General features: G+C 52.8%; 8 protein-coding genes across 8 annotated transcripts; 3 read left to right on the forward strand and 5 right to left on the reverse strand.

Moving 5' to 3' along the window:
- Window positions 1–204: 204 nt before the first annotated feature.
- On the forward strand, window positions 205–3,356 carry M409DRAFT_67362 (uncharacterized protein; the record flags this gene model as incomplete). The annotated part of the gene is made up of 3 exons (XM_033817365.1): window positions 205–1,923; window positions 1,980–2,678; window positions 2,730–3,356. The coding sequence occupies 3 exons, from the start codon at window positions 205–207 to the stop codon at window positions 3,354–3,356; spliced, it is 3,045 nt and encodes a 1,014-aa protein (XP_033665944.1).
- Window positions 3,357–4,168: 812 nt separating this feature from the next.
- On the reverse strand, window positions 4,169–6,090 carry M409DRAFT_24442 (uncharacterized protein; the record flags this gene model as incomplete). Its single annotated transcript, XM_033807243.1, has 5 exons — window positions 4,169–4,413; window positions 4,469–5,516; window positions 5,564–5,764; window positions 5,814–5,828; window positions 5,887–6,090. The coding sequence occupies 5 exons, from the start codon at window positions 6,088–6,090 to the stop codon at window positions 4,169–4,171; spliced, it is 1,713 nt and encodes a 570-aa protein (XP_033665945.1).
- Window positions 6,091–7,024: 934 nt separating this feature from the next.
- M409DRAFT_67363 (uncharacterized protein) lies at window positions 7,025–7,874 on the forward strand (the record flags this gene model as incomplete). Its single annotated transcript, XM_033817366.1, has 2 exons — window positions 7,025–7,719; window positions 7,775–7,874. The coding sequence occupies 2 exons, from the start codon at window positions 7,025–7,027 to the stop codon at window positions 7,872–7,874; spliced, it is 795 nt and encodes a 264-aa protein (XP_033665946.1).
- Window positions 7,875–8,169: 295 nt separating this feature from the next.
- M409DRAFT_24444 (uncharacterized protein) lies at window positions 8,170–9,145 on the reverse strand (the record flags this gene model as incomplete). The annotated part of the gene is made up of 3 exons (XM_033807244.1): window positions 8,170–8,700; window positions 8,762–8,917; window positions 9,125–9,145. The coding sequence occupies 3 exons, from the start codon at window positions 9,143–9,145 to the stop codon at window positions 8,170–8,172; spliced, it is 708 nt and encodes a 235-aa protein (XP_033665947.1).
- A 266-nt stretch (window positions 9,146–9,411) lies between these two features.
- On the reverse strand, window positions 9,412–10,479 carry M409DRAFT_24445 (uncharacterized protein; the record flags this gene model as incomplete). The annotated part of the gene is made up of 2 exons (XM_033807245.1): window positions 9,412–10,404; window positions 10,459–10,479. 2 exons carry the CDS (start codon window positions 10,477–10,479, stop codon window positions 9,412–9,414), a joined length of 1,014 nt encoding a protein of 337 aa, XP_033665948.1.
- A 259-nt stretch (window positions 10,480–10,738) lies between these two features.
- M409DRAFT_55960 (uncharacterized protein) lies at window positions 10,739–11,698 on the reverse strand (the record flags this gene model as incomplete). The annotated part of the gene is made up of 2 exons (XM_033813145.1): window positions 10,739–11,302; window positions 11,357–11,698. 2 exons carry the CDS (start codon window positions 11,696–11,698, stop codon window positions 10,739–10,741), a joined length of 906 nt encoding a protein of 301 aa, XP_033665949.1.
- A 751-nt stretch (window positions 11,699–12,449) lies between these two features.
- M409DRAFT_67364 (uncharacterized protein) lies at window positions 12,450–13,957 on the reverse strand (the record flags this gene model as incomplete). The annotated part of the gene is made up of 2 exons (XM_033817367.1): window positions 12,450–13,798; window positions 13,855–13,957. 2 exons carry the CDS (start codon window positions 13,955–13,957, stop codon window positions 12,450–12,452), a joined length of 1,452 nt encoding a protein of 483 aa, XP_033665950.1.
- Window positions 13,958–15,206: 1,249 nt separating this feature from the next.
- On the forward strand, window positions 15,207–21,128 carry M409DRAFT_67365 (uncharacterized protein; the record flags this gene model as incomplete). The annotated part of the gene is made up of 1 exon (XM_033817368.1): window positions 15,207–21,128. The coding sequence occupies one exon, from the start codon at window positions 15,207–15,209 to the stop codon at window positions 21,126–21,128; it is 5,922 nt and encodes a 1,973-aa protein (XP_033665951.1).
- Between the last annotated feature and the right edge of the window lie 1,842 nt (window positions 21,129–22,970).

Raw genomic sequence — 22,970 nt, forward strand, 5'->3', positions numbered from 1 at the left:
ACGTGCCCCGCGATGACGTACAGCGGGGATGCAAGGATTGCTGGGTCTGGCGCGTCACGTTCTCGCCAGGAACCGGTATTCGTAAACCAGATTTCTGTCGTGTGCTCCAGGGACGTTTCCATTTCCGTTTTCTCCGACTGCTGACCTTGTTTGTTCTCACACACTCTCTCTTACTTACTGCATGAACGACGTGAAACCGCCAGGATGGTCATTGGAAAGACGTCGGACGTGGGCAGTCCGGATGGGCAACACAAGGACGCCGAGAAAGACGGCAAGATGCTCGGCGGGCTGAGAGAGAAACTGAAGAACACGAAGCTGTACGACTTCAAAGTCGGCGCCGTGCATCTGAAGCATCGCCTGGGCAAGTTCGAGAATCTGGTCAACCAGAACCATCGCCATGACGAGGAGCACGAGCAGAAGACCGACGCCAAGCGGACTCGCATCGCGGAGGGCCATCGCTTCCAGTCGTTCGCGCCGGAGCGGGATGGGAATAAGATTAAATGGTATATCGACGGACGGGACTACTTCCACGCGGTCTCGGTGGCGCTGGAGCGGGCGAAGGAGACGATTTATATCGAGGACTGGTGGCTTTCGCCGGAGCTGTTCTTGCGGAGACCGCCGTACCACAACCAGGAGTGGAGATTGGATTATACGTTGAAGAGGGCTGCGGAGCGGGGCGTCAAGATCTATGTCATTGTCTACCGCGAGGTCGAGCATGCTCTCACGTGCAATTCGCAGCATACCAAGAAGGCCCTGACGGCGTTGTGTCCCGAGGGGACGCCGGGCCATGGCAATATCAAGGTCATGAGGCATCCGGATCATAATGTTCTGGAGAATGCGTCGGATATGACGTTTTACTGGGCGCATCATGAGAAGTTTATTGTCATTGACTATGATCTGGCGTTCATCGGGGGTCTGGATCTCTGCTTTGGCCGATGGGATAATCGACAGCATCCCTTGGCCGACGCCCATCCTCGCGGTGTGCAGAATGAGATTTTCCCCGGCCAGGATTTCAACAATAACCGGATCATGGATTTCCAGAGCGTGCAGGATTGGAAGAGCAATGAGGTTTCCAAGGCGGAGTATGGACGTATGCCGTGGCATGATGTGGCGATGGGGGTTATTGGGCCGTGTGTCTATGATATTGCGGAGCACTTTGTGCTGAGGTGGAATTTCTGCAAGAGGGATAAGTATAAGCGGGATGATCGATATGACTGGCTTACTTTGACGGGACGGACTGGTGACGATGAGGATCTTATTGGTGTTCAGAGACCGAAGCATCCGGTGGGTGACTACATTCATCATCCACTCTCGCCTTTGGACGGAAAGCGTGCGAATCCGAGACAGGGCAAGACCAAGCAGCATCCTCATGGAGAAGCTGAGCCTGTGGACGATGACGAGTTTCATGATGCACAGGAGACCGTCGACGAGCACGGATACACTCGCCATCAGCACGAGTTCGGGCATGGCTTCCAGAAGGACCTGCGAGAACGAGGCATTCATCGGCCACACGTCCATAAGGACCACACGGCCCGCGAGGAAGGCGTCAGCCATCAAGAGAACTCCGGCGTCACGGGCAACGACCCCAAGAACGAGGGATTCGCCTCAGCCTCAGGTGGTATCCGCGAGAAGAGGAAGGGGTACCCATCGGATAAGGTCGATGGGGATATCATCACTTCGCAAGGAACGGTGCACGCTCAGATCGTTCGTTCGTCCGCCGATTGGTCTTCGGGAATTTTGGCAGAGTGTTCGATTCAGAATGCGTATTGCCAGGTCATTCGAGAGGCGAAGCACTTTGTGTATATTGAGAATCAGTTCTTTATTACCGCGACTGGTGAGGAGCAGGCGCCGATTCATAATCAGATTGGTGCGGCGATTGTGGATGCTGTTGTGGCTGCTGCTAAGGAGAATCGGAAGTTTAGGGTGAGTATACACCGATACACCCCTTTGTGATTTGAGCATATGCTAACATCCTGCAGGTAATGATTCTCATTCCTTGTATCCCAGGCTTTGCTGGTGATCTCCGAGATGACGCCGCTACAGGAACTAGAGCGATCATGGACTACCAATACAAGTCCATCTGCCGAGGAGACCACAGTATCTACGGCAGGATCAAGGCTGCCGGTGTCGACCCCACGGAGTACATCTACTGCTTCAACCTTCGATCATACGACAGAATCAACAAAACACCGCTGCTCAAAGAGCAAGAGGAAAAGTCAGGCGTGAAGTATCAAGAAGTCCAGCGAGCAGAAGCCGAGGAGATCATGCCAGAAGGCGTGCACGCTAGTGAAGGGCTCGAAGGTTCAGGCACCACCGGTTTCAGAAAGACGGCGAAGGAGGGCGGGATCAAGGGACTTTTCAACAAAGGCAAGAGGACCAGTATGGATCTCGATGAGGAGGATAAGGTGCATCCTGAGAATGAGAATGAGGACCAGCAGGTGCTGGCGGAGAAGAAGAAGAAGTTTGAGGAGCATCGACATGAAAGGTATGAGGAGTTTGAGGGGAGTGAGGACTCGATTGCGAAGAACGCGCTGCTGGGCGAGAAGAAGCCGAGTGAAGAGGCTTGGGCGGGACGGACGTCGGATGGGAAGAAGGATGGGGATGAGGAGCATGATCAGGAGATCAGGCAGCAGGAGCTTGAGAACTTCATTCAGGAGGAGCTCTACATTCATGGCAAGGTGAGTGAAACGGTCCACGATCGGCTGAATGTTCACTAACGATTCCAAAAGCTCCTAATCGTCGACGACAGAATCGTAATCTGCGGCTCCAGCAACATCAACGACCGCAGCCAACTCGGCTTTCACGACTCGGAGCTCAGCATCGTCATGGAAGACACGCTCCCCCTCCAATCCAAAATGAACGGCCAAGACTTCCGCGCCGGCCACCACGCTGCCACCCTCCGCCGCATGCTCTGGCGCGAACACCTCGGCCTCCTCCCCGCGCAACCCCTCGACTCCTCCCAAGACCCCAACGCCCAACCCCCGGACGACGCCGAAAACGCCTGGTACGCGCACGACGAACACGACGCCCTCGTCGAGGACCCCCTCTCCGACGACCTCTGGGACCTCTGGACCAAGCGCGCCACGACCAACACGGCCGTCTTCCGGCACCTCTTCCACGCGGACCCGGACGACAACGTCAAGACGTTCGAGGACTATGATCGTTTCTTGGGAGCGAAGGGGTCGCGGAAGGCGGGGCATATCTATGATGAGTTCCAGCCGGTGGATATTGTGCGCCAGGAGCTGGATAAGATCCGGGGGCATTTGGTTTGGATGCCGTTGAGGTTTTTGGAGGAGGCGGAGATGGCGGAGAAGGGGTTGCAGGTTAATAGTTTTACGGAGAGTGTGTATACTTAGTCTAGGAAGGGCTGTGGTTTTGGTGCGATTTGGGATGGTTTGAATGGGGCGGATTCTGAGAAGCACTTGAAGGTGTAGGGGGTAGTTCGATGGGGCATAGATGCTGTTGTATGACCTGAGAAATGGGAACGAAGCTTTCTATCGGCATATCTTGATCTCTTCAATCATTGTGAGGAGTCATCCATGGTTTCCGATCCTATGATGTTTATAGTGACAGGAAGTATACAACTTCACCCTTCACATTGTCAAAACCACCCCCTAAACCAACCACAGACATACCTCTATCATCCAGTGCAAAGGACAAAGGGGTCAAGACCAAGTCCACCTCATGTCCACAAAACTGCCACCCACAAAACCCAGCTCGAGAAGGCCTGCCGGGATACGGGCGAGGTGTCGTGGACTGACTGAGGGAAGAATCTCGTCATGATCTTCGAGTTCGAGGATCTATTCGACGCTCAAAGTTTTGATTTGATAGACATGTGCAGTTCCCTAAGACCGGTCGTTCCGATGGTTGTGCGCTTTTATAAGGCATATGGTAGTCTTCTCGTTATACGTTTGTGTGGAGGATTTTCATGGCCTTGCTCTGCGTGGATAAGGAAGAGGTCGTAGATCTGCTTGTCCTACTTGCCCTGCGCTCATATGATATTTGCTGTGCTTTTCAATCTGATGTTGTCATCGGCTATTGAATCCACCTAAAACGAGGAGCTGGTTCATGACTTGATACCCCGTGAGAGGTAAAGGCTCGTTGGGCCGGTCGTGCGCGATCAGATTATCGCTAGACGGAAGCCGCGGTGCTGGTGTTCATTCAATCGCTAGGGGCGGCTGTTCGAGGCACCCGGCACAGCCTCCTCCTCATCGGGACTGCGACGCTTTCCCCCGGGCTCCGAGTTTTCGTTCTCTTTCTTCGCGGCCTTTCCCTTGCGTGCCAACATCCCTTCCACCTTCGCCGCGACCTGATTGAAGCCAAAACGTCGTTTGATCGAATCCCACCTGAGAGCCGCAAGAGACACCACTACCACAAGCGCCGTCACGACCAGAGAGACAACCTCCGCGATGGCTTTCCACGATGTTAGTAAATGAACGGCCTGACTTGAGAATTACCGAAAACTCACAGAACCATTTCCCAACGTAGCTCGTTTCGAAATACGCATCCTCTCCCTCGCCCTTCTGATGATCCTTGAAACCCTCGAGGGGCAACGCGAAGAGACTCGCCATGAATGCAAGGGGCGTGAAGATGATGGTAATGACTGCGAATCCGATGGCGGCCGTGCTCAGGAGCAGACTGTTCTGTGTGTCTTGTATGTTGGCTTGCGTTCGTTTGAGCTCTAGTTGGGTCTTGATCATCTGCTCGATTCGCTCTGCGTCGGCGCTGATTTTGGTGACGGCCTTGGTGTAATCCTCGACTAGACCTTTCGTAATGTTGAATCTTTTCTTGTAGTAAGGTAAAGCACCAGGTGGTAGCTCTTTCATGGCTTCCGAATCGTAAGCCTCCGCCATGTTCTTAATAATCTTCATCTGCTGGTCCAGAACGTGTTGGATTAGGGCAAGCTCATGTTTGATGTCCGCGATATCATGAAGAAACTCTCTTTCTTTTGTGATATTCGGGATTTGGTTTGTGGAATCTCGTACGTATTCTTCCACTTCCGCAAAGATTCTAACGACCCCAATCTCGAAATAGCCCAGAGCAGGTTCCCAATCGCCGCCACCTCGGGTAGTACGTTTGCCAAATTGTTCGATGAATTCGGCGACGAGATGTATTACTTGCTCAGAAGGATGCTTAAATAGCATTTGATTTTCTAACGTCCCGGTGACCTCCCTTGACCCGCCGCCCTGGGTCTCAGCGTCTGGCATCGCAAAGCTGGAAATGAGCCAATTTTTGGAAGACCAGAGCCAGACTTGCGAAACCATTAAGATCGGGATGTTCTTGACGTCGATCTCCTCTTTGCTTTTGTTCTTCTTGAACTCCCTGGATACCACCTGTTTCCTGTTCTGCTGATCAAAGAAAAGGTGACCCAGTCCTGGAAAGTGCGCTTCGTCCAATGTGCGTTCAATTTGCATCATCCAACGGGCTCTGTTGGCCGGTACTTGCGATCTCATCATTTCGAAGTCCTCCCGCATACGATCTTTGGCCTGCGAACTGCGAAGAACAAAGCAAGGAAGCTGTTTCATCAGTAAGCACCAGTAGAGGATAGTGACATGATATTTACCACTATGCAGCAGCCGTCATCCTGATTTAACAAGAAACGCCACTCGAATGAGGACATTGGAGTCCTGTAATCCAGTGACGGATCACCAGGCGTTACGGAAGGTAGCCTGAAGGTGCCCAAGATCTCGGATGTTAACTTCATTCCTTCGGCTGTCTCGTGTTCTCGAAGAATATTGCCACTCAGCGCCCATTTTATCACCGCCTATGGAAGTCAGCACCAAAATATCTCATGACCAACGGAATATCCTCACAAGGAGGAAGAGACCCTATCAACACTGTGTAAGTCATTCGTCTCACGTATCATTGCTGCTTAGAAGTGCTCACATTATTCTCAGGGACGTGGAGCCACGTGAAGCCGCTTGACTGCTCTCTGATCCACGGCGTTACAGCCTCTAAATCTCCTGCGCTCATCAAGGTCAAGTCTGAACCCTTTGAGCAGTAGAAAGACCGTTCAGGGTGACGCCGAGGGAACTTTTCGAATTCTTGCTCCACCTCATAGGAAAACTCGACCCGCTCTCCCCAGTTCATAGTGTCTGTTACAGACGGTGAGAGGGGACACCACATCCAACCCTAAAATCGATGATCCCGTCTACACTTTTGTCGTAAAGCGCTACAGATTCAGAGAATATTTTGGTCGTCTTTTGCGATGAAGAAGAAGGGGGAGAAGGCCAGATTTGCGGGAGCAAGGAGGGAAGGGAGCAGAGCGTCCGGTAAAAATAGGCGCAAGAGCAGTCAGTGGACCAATCGCGAACCACCCAGTCGATGAACCGACGCAGAGTAACACATACGCCACACAGAACGACTGGAGCAGCTATCCCATGTCTCTCGCGTAGGCACGCGTAGCCGCTGACCCACATCCGAAAAGAGAGCGAATACGTAGCTTTAAGCGCGCCTTGCTGAGCCTTGTTATAATGGAGTGGCATGTTCAAATTTCTGCCGATTGATGAAAGGATGAAGCTGTGCCGTGCTGTTGCAGGAGTGTCGTTCCTGCACCAATTCCGGAATTGTGGGTCCCTTTCGGAGCAGCCAATCACAACACTTCCGGAGACCCATCGATGAACTTCACCTCTTCCACGGTAACATATACAACATACATGGGCATGGGCATGTATTCAATGAATCCTCTTCCAATCGCTCCTTAACAGCAACCTTCCAAAGAGTAGTGCAAATGCTGAAAAAGGTCGTTGCAACGATGTCTCTTCATTTAGAGTTTCACTTTGACCACTCAGGGGTCCCGGCTGGGGAAGTTTGTCTGACTTCACTTCATCGCCCCTTCTTTTTGGAGCAATTGCATTTCATCAATATCTCTAATCTTTTCTATGTATTTTATTCCCTAAATTTTCCATGATGTATCATGGGTTCGCAAACAAACGGCTTTCCATTCGCGAATGGAATTTGGGCGTTTTGGAAGAAGGTCTTCTGGGGAGATGAGGAGGCTACGGAAAGTCCACGACGGGAAAACATGGCGAATGCTGCGAATACATCTCGGCTGCGAAGAGCGACATGCCACTACGAGTACATGATGTCCACACTCCAGGACAAGGCCGAAAACAACCCCAGTCTCAAACTTCTGGACGTAGGTTGTGGATCCGGATCCATCACCATCGAGCTGGCGAAACTTATTCCCAACGGCCCAGTCACAGGTCTAGACATCTCCGGTGCGATTCTGGGGTCGGCGAAAGTACATGCAGAAAGACAAGGTGTTGCGAATATCAGCTTCGTCAAAGGCGATGTTCACGAACTACCTTTTCCGGATGGATCTTTCGATGTGGTGTGTACGCATCAAGCTGTCGCACACTTCCACGACCATAGTAAGGCTATACAAGAACTTACTCGAGTCACGAGAAAGGGTGGAGTGGTATGTTTGAGGGAAGGCGATCTTCGCACGGGGAAGTTTTCGCTTGGATACGAACTCCTGGATGAGTGTTTTCAGATTATCATCAAAGTCCACGAAGGACAAGGCGGTACTTCCGACGCCGGTCGAAGGTTGACACAATGGGTTCAGGATGCTGGTATTTCTATGCAGAGGGTTACGGCGACGCAGAGTGTTTGGATTTATGATACCCCGGAAGGCAGGAGGGATTATGGTGGGCATTGGCCTGCGAGGTGTACGCAGGGGGTCTTTGCTGAGAGGGCGGTTGAAATGGGTGTGACGATGTGAGTTATCGTGTAAAGGGGAGATGTAAGCGTTCTGCTGACCAATGTGATGTAGTGAGAGGTTGGAGCAGTACGCCGTTGCTTGGAAGCGGTGGATTGAGGATGAGAATGCTTCGTTCTCAATGGTACATGGAGAAGTGATTGCCGTTATTTGAAGACTCGAAGAAAGATATGCCCTTTCTTTTCATACCGCATTGCTACCTTCATGGACCGCCTAATCCTAGCGGCCTTCGCATTGGGTGCGAAGTATTGCAGTCGCTCTCCCCATTTCGACAACTGAAAGTAAGCTCGCACGCCGTTGGCAAACGCCATGATCCAACCTCTCTGTCCGGGGAGATTGAAGCCAACGACCACTGTCCTAAGCATAAGAGATAGCCGAACCCTCTCTGGTGCATTGCAATGCATCAGGTTGACCATTCCCAATCTCACTCGAAGTCCATCAAGAATGACTCAAGCGCAAGCCTCCGCACATCTTGGTCGAACTTCTGACATTCTTCCAACGAACGGTTGCGACGTCCCCAGAACGTGGGAGAGTTCAACACTCGTTAGGAACTTTGCTGAAGTGCCGTTGAGCTTGAGGAATTGATCCAGCGCCGCAGGATACACAAAGTGAAAGGTGTGGGATCGGTAGAGAACCTCGAAAGCCTCACCAGAGACTTGCTTGTTGACTAGGAGGAGGCTCATTGTCGCGCGTTCATCCGGCTTGATCCACTTTCCCTCCTGGCCGATCCACTTCTCAAATTTGCGGCCCTCTTGCCAGCGCTTCGTCGCAGGGAAGCGATAGTCTACGCCCACGACCTTGGGATCCTTCTTGTCGCGATTCTCGCGGATGGCCAGTCGCAAATCAGTCTTGCCTGGGGCTATTGACAGCTCATAAATCATGTAGCGAATCTCGGTAGGTAAGTCCAAGAATCTGAAGCCACACGTAGGAACCAGTACGAGAGCATAATATCCCTTCATCGGTCCCTCGGTGATTGTGATCTATACATTTTGTCAGGTGGAATTGGATTCAAGACCATCACCATGGTATGGAGGGGCTCACCGGGCAGACACGAAAGTTGGTGTCATTCTTGACAGTGAGTGTGCGAACGTGAGCTTCTTCGTTCTCGTCGTAGGGAGTCTGCGCTCCCAGCAGAACGTTGAAGGCCAGCGATAAGTCTCCAGCGTATGACGTGAAACGACCGTCATCGCAGATTGTCTGAGTATGATTAGCATGCTGTCTTCATTTGAACCCTCACTGTCCCGGTCAAAGTGAGTTGCATGGAGCTGTCATCCCCCTGCTTTGTTTAGAGACCAAGCTCTCAATTGTAGTTCACAATGCTTGGATAGATCGAGAGCATTGAGGATAGACGTTCCACTTTGAGCGTGACGAGAAGAGAGGGAAGGTGGCTTCGGTAGAACATACGTCAACTTCGAGTGGCTCCATGACGAGCCGGCACTTGCTTTTGGAGCAAGTGCTTGTCGCGGTGGATGGTGAGAAGTGGAAGAAGGAAAGAATTCAAAGGGAAGGATATCATTGAGAATGATAAGTGGAAAGAGCCGCAACGTCATAGGTGAGGTTTTGTGAGTGAATGTGAGGTTTTGCTTCACTTCCTCACTGCTGCCTAGACGCAGTATAGAATACAGACACTATGTTACAACAGCTTCATAGCTCCTGGTCGATGCTCCGCTTCTCATGTTACCCCTGACTTCCTATTCTGTGCCACAGCCTCCTTTCTCGCCCCGGCCTGTACTCATGGGGTACTCCTCCTTGATCAACTTCGGAAGCTGCTCATCAAACTCCTGGCACTTCGCGTCGGGCGGGCAGTGGCGATGGCGGACCCTCAACAGCTCGTCGATGCCAGCAGTGATTCCCTTCCTCTGGCGGGCGAGATAGACCGCATCGAACAACTGGGTGAATGTCTTGAACAGGAGGGCTACCTGCTTCTCCATAGGCTCGGTAATGGTGTCCAAGAATGCCCAGTGGTCGATCTCGAGTCTCTGTAACGACTTTGGCCGTGCTTTGGCGAGTGCTTCCATGCTTCGTTGGTTATTGCTTGAGGAACGAAGCACGATGTGTGTGATGTGCTGGGCGCACTTTTCGTTCAATTCGAAGAACCGAGACAGCGTGCCGTCGCATTCAAAGCTAAAGCGAAAGCGACGCGAGCGGTAGAGGACCTTGAAGGCTTCATTGTAAACCTGCTTGCTGACCTGAAGCAGACTGAGCGCCGTCCGTCGTTCCTTGTCGATCCACTTCTTCAGCTCCTCGTCCCACTTGCGCTTCTCCTTCCAGGTCTTAGAGCGGAGCTCGTATTCCGCGCCGACAACCTTACTCCCGCCAGGAGCCTTGCGCCTGTACAGCTTCAGCTTGGTGGTGCCTTCGGCGCCTACTGTCTCGTAGATCATGTCGCGGACTTCAGTGGGAAGGTCCAGCAACCTAAAGAAGCCAGAGGGCACGAGGACCAATGCTTGGAATCCTTTCATTGGACCTTCGGTGATGGTGTACTGTACTGAGTACTGTTGTTGTCTGTGGTGCCGAGCGCCGCCTACCGGTTTGATGTGATAGCTCGTGTCTTTGCCGATGGCAATGGTACGAACATGGCAGTCATACTTCTCACTGTATGGTACCGCGGACCCGAGCAAAGATTTCGAGGAGAGTAGCAGACCTTTGGCCGTCGCCTCGTAATGCTGGTCGTAGTTCTCGACCTGTTCAATGTAAGTATATCAACGACAATGGTGAGGTGTTGAAAGCAAAGATACCACAACATCGATTGGTTCCATGACGCGCTCGAATGGTTGCAGGTTTGGAAAGGAGTTGTTGATGTAGAGAGTAATTTTAACAGAGGCAGAAAGAAAAGTCATTTATGCTATAGTGTCTAATACGCTAGTCTCGTTCCGCCTTCAGCACGTGCAAAGCAAACACATGCAAATTAAGTGAATCGCGTAGCTTCTGATTTGTCCTACTAACCCTCACAAGCACAATTGCCGCTCTTAACACCAGCCCACAAGCACACTCATATGATTGCGCTTTTTATGCAGTTCACTTGCCCTGATCTCCCTTGTCCTCCGAGATGCGCAGCACCTTGGCAATCCTCGAGCGTATGCTAGCGCACAAGCTCTCGTGAATCTTGTCCGCGTCGGCGCACACGCAGTTACAGTCGCCTTGGCTTCCGTATCGATCATAGCCGCGCGGATCCGTAAAATATTTAGGGCTGCAGACACGGCAGGGAGTGTTGCCAGCGATGGACACCAAATTAAGCACGCTACCCGACAACTTCCGTGACTTGTAGACGGCGTGCAGGGTCTTCAGCAATCCCGTGCAGTCCAAGATGAGTCTGATGGGTGTCGTGATTGGCTTGCTAGCGTTCGAAGTGGTGCAGAAGTCTTTGTGAGCGAACTCGAGCTTCTTCAGCCCCTTTGCCTGCTGCAAGTAGCCAAGGGCGGCGCGGATGCTGGAGAAGACGTAGCCGCCGGCGTCGATGCTGATGTAGCGGAGGTGTCTGGCGCGCTGGCCGAGGTGTTCGAGGAAGTCTTTTAGCGCCGTCGTCGAGGAGAACTGGAACGCATTGTTGCCATAAAGGATTTCGGTAGCCTCGGTGTAGACCTAATACAAAGAAATAAGCACACTGCTTTGTTCGCTTCGAGGACCACAACATACCTGGCGATTGACGAAGATGAGGGCAGTGTATGTGGGCGGTGCTGCGACCCAGATCCGGTCTTCCCTGTTCCAGATCAATCCGCGATGATGCTTGTCGCGCTGGTTGGCACGGCGAGCGACTTCGCGGGGAGCGCCATGACGTCTGATGATCGTGAGTGCGATTGGCGAATGCTCCTCGAGGATGTAGCCGTAGATCTGCAGGCGTGTCTCGACAGGTAGGTCGAAGAAGGTGGCCTTCGCCCCTGGCTTGAAGACGCTAGCTGGATGGCGCGGTGGGGTGGTGTTGGACGGGCTGATGACACGGCCGCCCATCTTGACCTGCATGGTCGAGCTGGCGGACATCTTGGGTGATGGTGACAATGCCAGTGTCGAGGTCAATGTCGAGGCGGACGCCGATGTCGAAGTCGAGGTGATGTCTAAAATGACGGAGGTGACGGAAGAGCAAACGGAGGAAGTATGTCAACAAACCGGGCGGGCTGCTAGCGCGTGGTCCGAGCTTCTAAAACATTCACTTTTGCCATGTGATTTCACGTGTCCGAAAGTCAGCCACGTGTTTCGGGGAAAGCCACTCCTGGTGCTCTCTTGCCGAGACCGACATTCCCTGCACAACATGGCATTGGCCTTGTCCTTGCCTTGCTGCAACGTCTCACTTTTGACGCCGGATATCGACACCGTCGGCCAGCAATTCTTCCAATGAGATCCAGTCATACAACGAAATTCCAGACCCAGTGGACAACAACACGGCGCTCTTTTGATACACGTAGCTATCAAGAACACTAGGAAAGAGAGATGATAAGATTTCGATGATGCCATGCCATGTCTTTCCACACACTCCAGTCCATGTCCCAGCCTAATAAAACCCGCTAGACTCCTGCTCTGCATTTGATCAAGAAGGAACATTGTAGCGGGTTCTCCCAAGTAAGACATGATGTCGAAGAGACATTTCGCACGCCACGCTGCTTGGGATTGGAAAGGATTCGCTCGCTCGCTCACTGTACATGTGCAAAATTTGGGGCTGCCGAAGCTGTGCATACTGTTAGCTCTTAAGCACCTTCTCGAGTATGTACTTCACTTACGTTCTATAGCCTGTCGTTTAAAGCAGCATCTCCAATGGGTTCTCAATGACCTTCTTGAGTTCCCGCATGAACTCACCACCAACTGCGCCATCCACGACCTTGTGGTCGAAAGAGCCAGTCATCACGATCTGCTCGTCCCATTCAACACCCTCAGAGCCATCTTCCGTCTCTTTTGGCACTGCAACCTTCTTGACGGCGCCAACTGCAAGGATAGTCGCTTGTGGTGGGTTGATAACAGCGGTGAATCGGTCAATCGCGTCGTTCATGCCCATGTTCGAGATGGTGATGGTTCCACCCTGGTATTCCTCTGGCTTGAGCTTTCCATCTCTTGCCCGCTTGCCAAGATCCTTGATCTGAGACGAGATAGCTTCGAGGCCGGTACCGGTGACATTCTTGACAATCGGGGTCATGAGACCAACGGGGGTAGCGACGGCGACGGAGACATCAACAACGTTGTTTTGTCTGATGATGACCTTGCCGCTCTCCTCACGCCACGAGCTGTTGGCTGCTGGAACCTTGCGGGCTGCGAGAGCAAGGGCCTTGATGAGGAAGTCGTTGACCGAGAGCTTGTACTTGCCATCGGCGGAGGCGTTGAGGGCCGCACGGAGCTTCAGGAGCTTGGTGACGGAGATGCTGGAGGCGACGAAGTAGTGGGGGTTCTGTTGGAACGATTGAGTGAGGCGGGAGGCGATGGTCTTGCGCATGCTCGTGGCTTCGATGTCCTCGTACGCGGCGGCAGCACCGGCACCTGCGACTGCTGGAGCAGCACCACCGGCTGGCTTAGCCTTTTCGACGTCCTGCTTGGTTATCCGGCCACCTGGACCAGAGCCCTTGATCGAGGAGAGAGCAACGCCCTTCTCGAGAGCAAGCTTCTTGATCGCAGGAGCAACGAGGGCTTCGCGCTCGATCGCGGGTTGTAATCTCTCGCCGCTTGACTCTGACTCTTGTGCCTTTAGTGCCTCCTCCTTTGGCGCTGGAGGTGCGGTGCCGGAGCCAGATTTGGGTGCCTCTGAAGCTTCAGCGGCCTCTTGACCACCCTCCTTCTTCTCAGCACCAGAAGACTTCTCACCGCCAGCATCCTCGATGGTGAAGTCGTTGAATGCTTCGACATCACCGGCATCCTCGACCATGACAGCGATTGGGTTGCCAACGGCGATATCCTTCTCTCCCGAGTCCTTCAGAATCTTTGCCAACACACCCTCATCCTGGAACTCAAAGTCCATCTGTGCTTTGTCCGTCTCGATCTCTACCAGTACGTCACCAGGCGCAAGAGTGTCTCCGGGCTTCTTCTGCCATGCGCCAATGTTTCCGGCCTGCATCGTCGGGGAAAGGGCGGGCATCTGGATGATGGTGTGCGAAGGGAAAGCTACGGGAGATGATTAGAGCTCCAGCATTGAGCGGATGATGATGGGAAATACGCACATTTGGAGGCATAGTATCGGGCCAGCGATGAGAGGGCAGGTATTCTTGCGTGTGCCCGAATTCCCCATGCGCCCCTCGAGGCTCTCACCAACATAGCTGACATTGTCTCTCCTTGCTAGGGGCCGGTATGGGATGGGAGGAGAGGCCGCGAGCTTCGGCGGTGGTGCAGAGGTATGGAGAGATGCCAATTGGCAGAGGCGAGGATGGAGCTGGGGGTGAGGGTGAGGAGGAGGGCGGGTGGTTTGTCGCTGTTGCTACGAACTCTTTTCGCGTTGGGCGGAGCTCATTGAGAATGTCCGATGCTTCGGCCCGTTTTGCGTAGCGCGAGCCGCATCAATGCTGGGCCATCGCGTGGTCCCTGAAAGACTAATAATAAAACTATAAAGTCCAACCTTCTTCTCTGCACCATCGTCGAACTACAAGAATATCTCATGTGATAAACCCTGATCTACTGAACACAAACTGGGCGTCGAAAGACCATTGAAAGACAAGAGAGGTCATTGCAAACATCCCGCGAAGCTGGCGACCGTTGAATGAGATCGGAGACCTACGGAACACGCGTCAACGACGAGAATATATACAATTTACAGTCGTATAACAACAAAAGCTCGCTGCCCATCTTGTATTTGCAGTCGGACTCAGAGCAGCGATCCGCATGTTTGATGATGCAGTATCATTCTGAAGGACGGAGCGGTATATCGGCCTTCAGAGATCCGGTAGTTATTGTCCGCTCACAGTAACGATGAGACTCAGACTACAAAATGTATCGATACTCTGCTTTGCTTCTTAATCTAACCGAAATCATCTCATTCGGCTCCAAAGGACTTACATCGCGTTGTCGAGCTATTGACGCTGTCAAGCATCAGGATCCATCTGAAAGCTGGCAGACTGCAGTTCATGTGCACATGTGTCCCGTTCCAATCCTACCATCACTCCACGTATGTCCTGCCTATTGCCTACAATCGTAATTCATGCCAGTGACTGCATTTAAGATACTCGTACTCGAAGAGAATTAATCGTATCCATTGAAGGCTTGGCGTATAGAGTTTCACGCTACAGCCCCAAAGAGGAACCTTAGCACCACCATTTGGGTGCTGGATGCGCAGCTGGCGACACCTTTGGTATCTTTGTATCGACACAACGTCAGCACCACAACACACGCCTTCCACTGGGCCAAGGCGCATCTGGAGTAATATGCTTGCACTGCTCGACATTCCCCTCTCTCGCCGCACACTCTAGGTCTACCAAGCGCTGGAATGGCCGAGGATCAGCAGGCAGCGGTTTCCCCGGAGGAGCTGCCAACAGCACGCGAGGATGAAGCAGCATCAGCGACAGAACGAGCGCAAGAGGAGATGGAGGACGACGCAGAATCAGAACCGATCGCTGCAGTAGTCGAACAGAACGGCGATGCTGTTGCACATAATTCGCACACACTTCAGGAGGCAGAACAGGACCATGAATTTGAGATAAAGGAGGGGGCCCAGCAGCATATCGACAATGAGAATGGACCACAAGATGAGACGAACGAGCGCCCTACCGATTCCATTGCTGAGCCGTCGACGGATTCCACAGCATCGCCCGCCCCAACGTCGCAGCCCGTCACCGAAGCCTCAACTCCTGCGCCCGATACGCCTCGGCATCGAACAGATTCTACGTCCACGACGGCCACGAGATCGTCTGCGCGATCAACGAGAAGTAGCATGGTGTTTGTGGTGTCTGCGCTGGAGAGCATTGCAGCCTCGAAAGATGCGAGGAAGAAGAAGCCGCTCCTGGACTCGACCCAGCGGGCATTGTCAGCGATCAGGAGCGCACAAGGAGATGCGTCGCAAATAAATCCAGAGATCATGTTCGAGCCCTTGAACCTGGCTACAGAGGCCTCGACGGTGTCAGTGGTCGTGACAGCTCTGGATTGCATTGGGAAACTGATCAGCTATTCCTACTTCTCGGCGCCTCCTGTGACTGAGTCGCAGAACGGAGTGCCAGAACAGCAGAAGGTGCCTTTGATTGAAAGAGCTATTGACACAATATGCGATTGTTTTCAAGGGGAGGCAACGCCAGCGGACGTGCAAATGCAGATCATTAAGAGCTTGTTGGCAGCCATCTTGAATGACAAGATTGTGGTGCATGGTGCTGGCTTGCTTAAGAGCGTACGGCAGACATACAACATCTTCTTGTTGAGCAAGCACAATTCCAACCAGCAGATCGCACAGGGCACGTTGATGCAGATGGTTGGTACTGTATTCGAAAGAGTTAAGACGAGGCTCGCAAGCAAGACAGCTAGGCTAGGCGCTTCTGCATCTGCCTTGACGAATGGCGCAACAGACATTCACTCGGATGTGTCATCCAATGCACCCGGTGACGAGACGCCATCTGTGCCGGAGGTATCTACGCCGTCTGAAGAGAAGGATGCCCAGCCGAAGATGACACTGCAGACGTTCGAGACACGCCGCTCTTTCGACGATGCCAGAATCACTGACAGTGCCCCAACCACTGTGTCGCGAGCAAAGAAACACAATAAGAGGCCCTCGCGATCAGGGTCAGGGAATGAGATCCCCTCTATCACTGTCCAAGGAGAAGGCAGCGAAGCCGTCACGGAGGACGACGAAGAAGACGAGATATACATCAAAGATGCATTCCTGATTTTCCGAGCCATGTGCAAGCTGTCGACGAAAGCGCTTCGCCCAGAGGACGCTGTCGACATCAAATCGCAGGGCATGCGTTCGAAGTTGCTCAGCTTGCACATCATTCATACGATCTTGTTCAACCATCATATTGTGTTCACATCGCCCTTTGCTACAATACGGAGTTCGTCCAATGGAGACCCAACGGGCTTCACTCAGGCTATCAAGCAATACCTCTGCCTGAGTCTAAGCAGAAACGGCGCGAGCAATGTCAACAAGGTCTTTGAAGTCTCAGCCGAGATCTTCTTCCTGATGGTGAAGCACCTTCGATCACCCCTGAAACGAGAACTGGAGGTGTTCTTGAAGGAGATCTACATCACGATCCTCGACAAGCGGGCTGCGCCTGGGTGGCAGAAGAGTTACATCATCCAACGCATCTTTTCAAAGATCGGGTCTGATCCGAAGGCGCTGGTTGAGATATATCTCAACTATGACTGCGACAGACAGGCATTGGATAACATGTATCAACGCATGATCGAACACGTCTCTAGGGTAGCCAGTCAACCGGTCGCGGTGAATGGCCTACAACAACAAGCATATCTCGACACTCTCGCGAAGCAGAACGGCCCTTCCAATGACTGGCGGGAGAGAGGAACGTTTCCGCCTAGCCTAGCGACCGCGAACGTGAGTCAGCCGAATGAAGGAGAGCAACTTTTCCCTCCAGAGTATGCCATGAAAATGCAGGGTCTGGAATGCTTGGTGGATACGTTGAGGAGCATGGTGAACTGGAGTCGACAAAGCACAGCAGAGACGCCTACAATAGCAGCCGACGCTGATGGACGATACTCCGTAGATGACATGCGCGAGAGCCTAGATACTCGAGGCGAGGCTGGAGCCAGCGGCGCATCAATTGATGGAGTCCCGCCTGCAACTCCTGGATTAGGACCAAGCGACACGCCACTTGCTGAAGATGATCCAGCAGAGTTGGAGAAGATCAAAGCGAGGAAGACTGCACTAAACAATGCCATCCGAGCTTTCAACTTCAAGCCAAAGCGTGGCATCAAGTTGCTGATATCTGATGGTTTCATTCCTTCGTCGGAACCTGCAAGCATTGCTGCGTTCATGCTCAACAACGATCGCATCAACAAGAAGTCTCTGGGAGAATATCTGGGTGAGGGTGACGAAGAGAACATCAAGATCATGCACGCTTTCGTCGACGGCATCGACTTCAATCGCATGCGATTCGTCGATGCAGTGCGAAGATTCCTTCAGTCATTCCGCCTTCCGGGCGAGGCGCAAAAAATCGATCGACTCATGTTGAAGTTCGCGGAAAGATATACAACCTGCAATCCTAATGCATTCGCGAATGCGGACACGGCGTACGTCTTGGCCTTCAGCGTAATCATGCTGAACACCGATCAGCATTCTGGCCAGGTCAAGCAACGAATGACGATCGAAGACTTCATCAAGAACAACCGTGGTATCAACGACGGGCAGAGTTTGCCAGACGAGTACCTTCAGGGCATCTTTGACGAGATTGCTCACAATGAGATCGTCTTGGATTCTGAACGCGAGAATGCTGCCAACATGGGCATGTTGCCTCAACAGCCGAACGGAATAGTAAACGCTCTCGCTAACGTGGGACGCGACCTCCAGAGAGAAGCATATGCTCAAGCCAGCGAGGAGATGAGCAACAGAACCGAGCAGCTTTTCAAGAGCCTCCTCAAGGCGCAGAAGAAAGCAGGCGGTCCAGCTGCGATGGCCGCCAGCAAAGGCAGATTCCTTACGGCAAGCTCGTCGAGACACGTCGGTCCAATGTTCGACGTCACGTGGATGAGTTTTTTGACCGCACTTTCTGGCTCGGCCCAGGAGACGCAGAATCTCGAGACTATCCGTCTCTGCATGGAAGGCCAGAAGTTCGCCATTCGCATCGCTTGCACCTTCAACCTTGAGGACCCACGGCAAGCTTTCGTCTCAAGTCTGGGAACAGGCACGAATCTTTACAATCTCTCAGAGATGAAGGCCAAGAATGTCGAAGCGTTACGAACGCTCCTTGACGTTGCCTACACCGAAGGCAACTACCTCAAGGAAAGCTGGCGTGACATCCTGACCTGCATTTCTCAACTCGATCGCTTTCAACTCATCTCCAGCGGCGTCGAAGAGGGGGCAATCCCTGACATGCTCAAATCACAAGCTGTCCCACAAAGTCCATCTGTGAACGGTGGAGGCCGTAGGAGCGTGCAACTGGCACGAAGGCCAACAAATCGCCCAGGAAATAGCAGGACTTACCAAGCTGAGATTGCCGAAGAATCCAGGAGCGCGGATATGATACGTGGTGTGGATCGCATATTCACAAACACGGCAAACCTATCTGGTGAAGCCATTGTTGACTTCGTACGAGCGCTCACGAAAGTCAGCTGGCAGGAGATCCAATCGTCAGGGCTTTCAGAGTCGCCGCGAACTTACAGTCTTCAAAAGTTGGTGGAGATCTCCGGTTACAACATGCTTCGTGTGAGATTCGAATGGACGAACATCTGGCAAGTGCTTGGACAACATTTCATCGAAGTCGGCTGCCACAACAACACTCATGTGGTCTTCTTCGCGCTCAACAGTCTCAGGCAGTTGAGTATGCGCTTCATGGAGATTGGAGAGCTGCCTGGCTTCAACTTCCAGAAAGATTTCCTCAAGCCATTCGAGTTGATCTTGAGCAATGCTTCGCAAGTTGCTGTGAAGGACATGGTGCTGCGCTGCCTCATCCAGATGATCCAAGCTCGTGGCGACATGATCCGTTCGGGATGGAGGACCATGTTCGGCGTGTTCACTGTCGCAGCGAAGGAGCCTTACGAGGCCATTGTCAATCTCGCGTTCGACAACGTAACACAGGTATACAACGAGCGCTTCGGTGTGGTCATCTCGCAGGGCGCCTTCGCTGACTTAGTGGTTTGCCTGACTGAGTTCAGCAAGAACATGAAGTTCCAGAAGAAGAGCTTGCAGGCTATCGAGACACTCAAGTCGACGGTACCCAAGATGCTTCGCACACCCGAGTGTCCCCTGTCGCAAAAGGCAGCGGGAGCAAAGGACGCACCTCAAGCGGACGGCATCCCCAAGCAGCCGACTCGACAGACCCAGGAAGAACAATACTGGTTCCCAGTGCTCTTCGCGTTCCACGATGTGCTCATGACGGGAGAAGATCTTGAAGTACGATCTCGGGCATTGAACTACCTCTTTGATACCCTCACCAAGTATGGTGGAGACTTCCCACGAGATTTCTGGGATACCCTGTGGCGACAGTTGCTCTACCCGATCTTCATGGTGCTCAAGGACCGAAAAGCGATCAATCATGAGGCCGTCAACCACGAAGAGCTCTCAGTCTGGCTGTCCACGACGCTCATTCAGGCTCTCAGGAACATGATCAGCTTGTTCACGCATTTCTTCGACAGCTTGGAGTACATGCTTGATCGTTTCTTGGACCTGCTTGCTTTATGTATCTGCCAGGAGAACGATACTTTGGCACGGATCGGCAGCAACTGTCTACAACAACTGATCTTGCAAAACGTCAAGAAGTTCACGCCTGATCACTGGGAGAAGATCGTCGGTGCCTTTGTGGATCTTTTCGCGAGGACAGAGGCGAAGGAGCTCTTTTCGGCGGCGACGTCCTCGTCATACCAGAAGGACAGCTCATACTCCAACGGACACGAGACACCCAAGACTCCTTCAGCACTCGATGATGGTTCGATGATGTCTGCAAATGCACTGAAGATCAATGGCCTCGACAGTGACAGCGCCACTTTGAACGGAGATGGTTCATCAATGCTGCGAACGGACACCTCTACCACATTGTCGTTATCTGACGGAGATGAGCGCAGTCCCTCGCCTGCACCAAGGAAGCAATCCGAGCTGGAAGACTTCGCAGCACCGCCGCCGAAACAGCAAGCCCCAATTGTCGTCACCGCCGCGAGAAGACGCTACTTCAACCAAATCATCACGAAGTGCGTGCTTCAGCTGCTGATGATCGAGACAGTCTCAGAGCTGTTCAACAACGACGCCGTGTACGCCTCCATCCCCTCTCACCTCCTCCTACGTCTGATGGCACTCCTCAAGAAGTCGTACCACTTCGCCAAACGCTTTAACGAAGACCGCGACCTCCGAACAAGACTTTTCCGAGAAGGCTTCATGAAACAGCCCCCGAACCTGCTCAAGCAAGAATCCGGCAGTGCTAGCGTCTACGTCCTCATCTTGCTGCGCATGTACGCCGACCAATCCGACGAGCGCGCCGCCTCGCGGCCGCAGACCGAAGCCGCACTGATCCCGCTCTGCAGCGACATCATCGCGTCGTACATCGCCCTGGACGAGGAGACGCAGCAACGCAACATCGTCACGTGGCGGCCGGTGGTGATTGATGTTTTGGAGGGGTACACGTCGTTCGCGGACGCGGAATTCGACAAGCATATCGAGACGTTTGCGCCGCTGGCGGTGGGGCTGATGAACCGCGACATGGGGCCGGAGTTGCAGAGGGCGGTGCAGGGGCTGTGGCAGAGGGTTTGCGAGGTGAAGTTGGGGATGGAGAAGTTGCCGGATGTGCCGATGGTTACGCCGACGAGTCCCAGGGCGACGGTGTTTGGGCCGCGGAGGGGGAGTAAGCATAGTCGGTGAATGGATGTGATTTGAAGTATGATGAGTCTGTTCCGGGGGTTTTTTTGGGAAAGAAAAAAGCGAGGACGACGGGGTGGTCTTTGCGTTGGAGATTTCTTCCTGGTTTGAGAAGGGATGAGGGGACACGACGACGGGTGCACGCATTCTTCTCAAACGTGTGCGAGGCATATGGCGCTGGAGGTATTGGCAACGTGTGCCGGAGGGGTTGTGTCTTGATAGGAGCCGGCAACTTGAGCATGCATGCATGCATATGCATATGATGATTGAGCGGTGGTGCATATGATCCTCACCATAACCCGGTCGTTGTTGTTGTGTGAGAGAGAGCACAGACATCGCGCCATGTCGACACACGGCTGATAATCCGATTGATCACATTTACTTCGAACAAGAATCCAGCGAGCACTCAGCAAGCGTGTATCATTTCCAGTAGTTTGGGAGCGTTGCACAGCAGGAATTGGGGCTTTTGTGTGATCGAGCACAAAATTCAATGGCTTTGGAGCACAGGTTGCGTCGGCATGGGGATGGGAATGGGGCAGACATGCATTGCATTGGTGATGCGTTGGCTTTGTTGTTGGAAATAGTGTAGAAATGGAAAGGAAGGTTTGTCCTGAGTGATAATGGAAATTCCAATATGCATTGATTTCCACTGCAGGGTCGAAGCTTCCTTCGATACAGATCCACGCGCGTTTCAGATACTGCCTTTATTGTGAGGAGAAAGGGTGTGGCGTTGCTGCTGGTCTGTGTGTTGCAATGAGTGACATGTCAATTCGGCATTGGCGAGTGAGTGATTTCCGTAGGGTTGTTGCATTGCATTGCATGCTGATTGTGGAGGGTGTGCCGAGATGGGCAATGCAATGCGATGAGATGGGGACCTATATGCGATTGAGTGTTATCACCATTCATCATTATTGCAGTAGCGCTGCTGCTGCTGCTGGTGGTGGTGGTGGTGGTGAGTTTCCTAGTTGTTAACGACATTCTTGGTCCAGGCTGGACCCATCTTGCGAAAGTTGGTACGTAGTGGGCATCGGCCATTGATGTAGGATAGCGAGCGAACAGATTATTGGCTGAAATGACTTGATAGAACGCCTAGGGGACATTCATCTCATCATTAATTAAGATCATGGCAATCATGTAGGCGGTGGCGTGCGGTGTAGGAAATTGACTTTGGCTTTCTGACGCGATGTTCCTAGCAGGACGAAGCACTCGCTGCTGGGATCCCTTCCCTTAATATTCAACTATTAAGGCGCCGTTCCAGATCCTGGGTGGATGGCCTATCTTTCCTTCGAATACACGTACCCGGTCTGTGTCGTTAGGTTTGGCTGCACCCGAGCGCCTCGTGGGCAGACACAGACCGCCAGTTTCAGTGGGAAAAGTGAATGGGCTAAAGATATGTCTTAATTGACGATGATGATGGAAGGAAGAGGGACGATTTGCTCCTCCTTGGATGCTTTGATACGAAGGAGTGACGCCGTAGATAGGAACAGGCAATCGACGCCAGGACGCCAGCACGGCTTAGTGCACGGCGTGTACATGGAGATGGTAACCAGTCGACGTGAAGAGCGCGCTTGGAGGAGGTGAAGGACGCACGGATAGAGTTCTCACGACGTCCACTAAATTTTGAACGGGCCAATCAAAGTGGTTGACGGGCTATTTCAACGGGGCGCCACAACCGCACCTGGTAACCTGCGAGCTGCCACTCTCTGCGCTCTCTTCCCACCACCAGCCTGGCCTACCGCTGCGGGCGTCTACCAACGAACGCATGCCACGCACTGAGCTACGGCGTCAGGGCCTTCTGATTTGCCCGCGCACGAATGAACAGGGCCCGGCACACCTGAAACATCC

This window comes from Zasmidium cellare (genome assembly GCF_010093935.1).
Source record: "Zasmidium cellare ATCC 36951 unplaced genomic scaffold M409scaffold_23, whole genome shotgun sequence".
Taxonomy (NCBI): Eukaryota; Fungi; Ascomycota; class Dothideomycetes; order Mycosphaerellales; family Mycosphaerellaceae; genus Zasmidium; species Zasmidium cellare.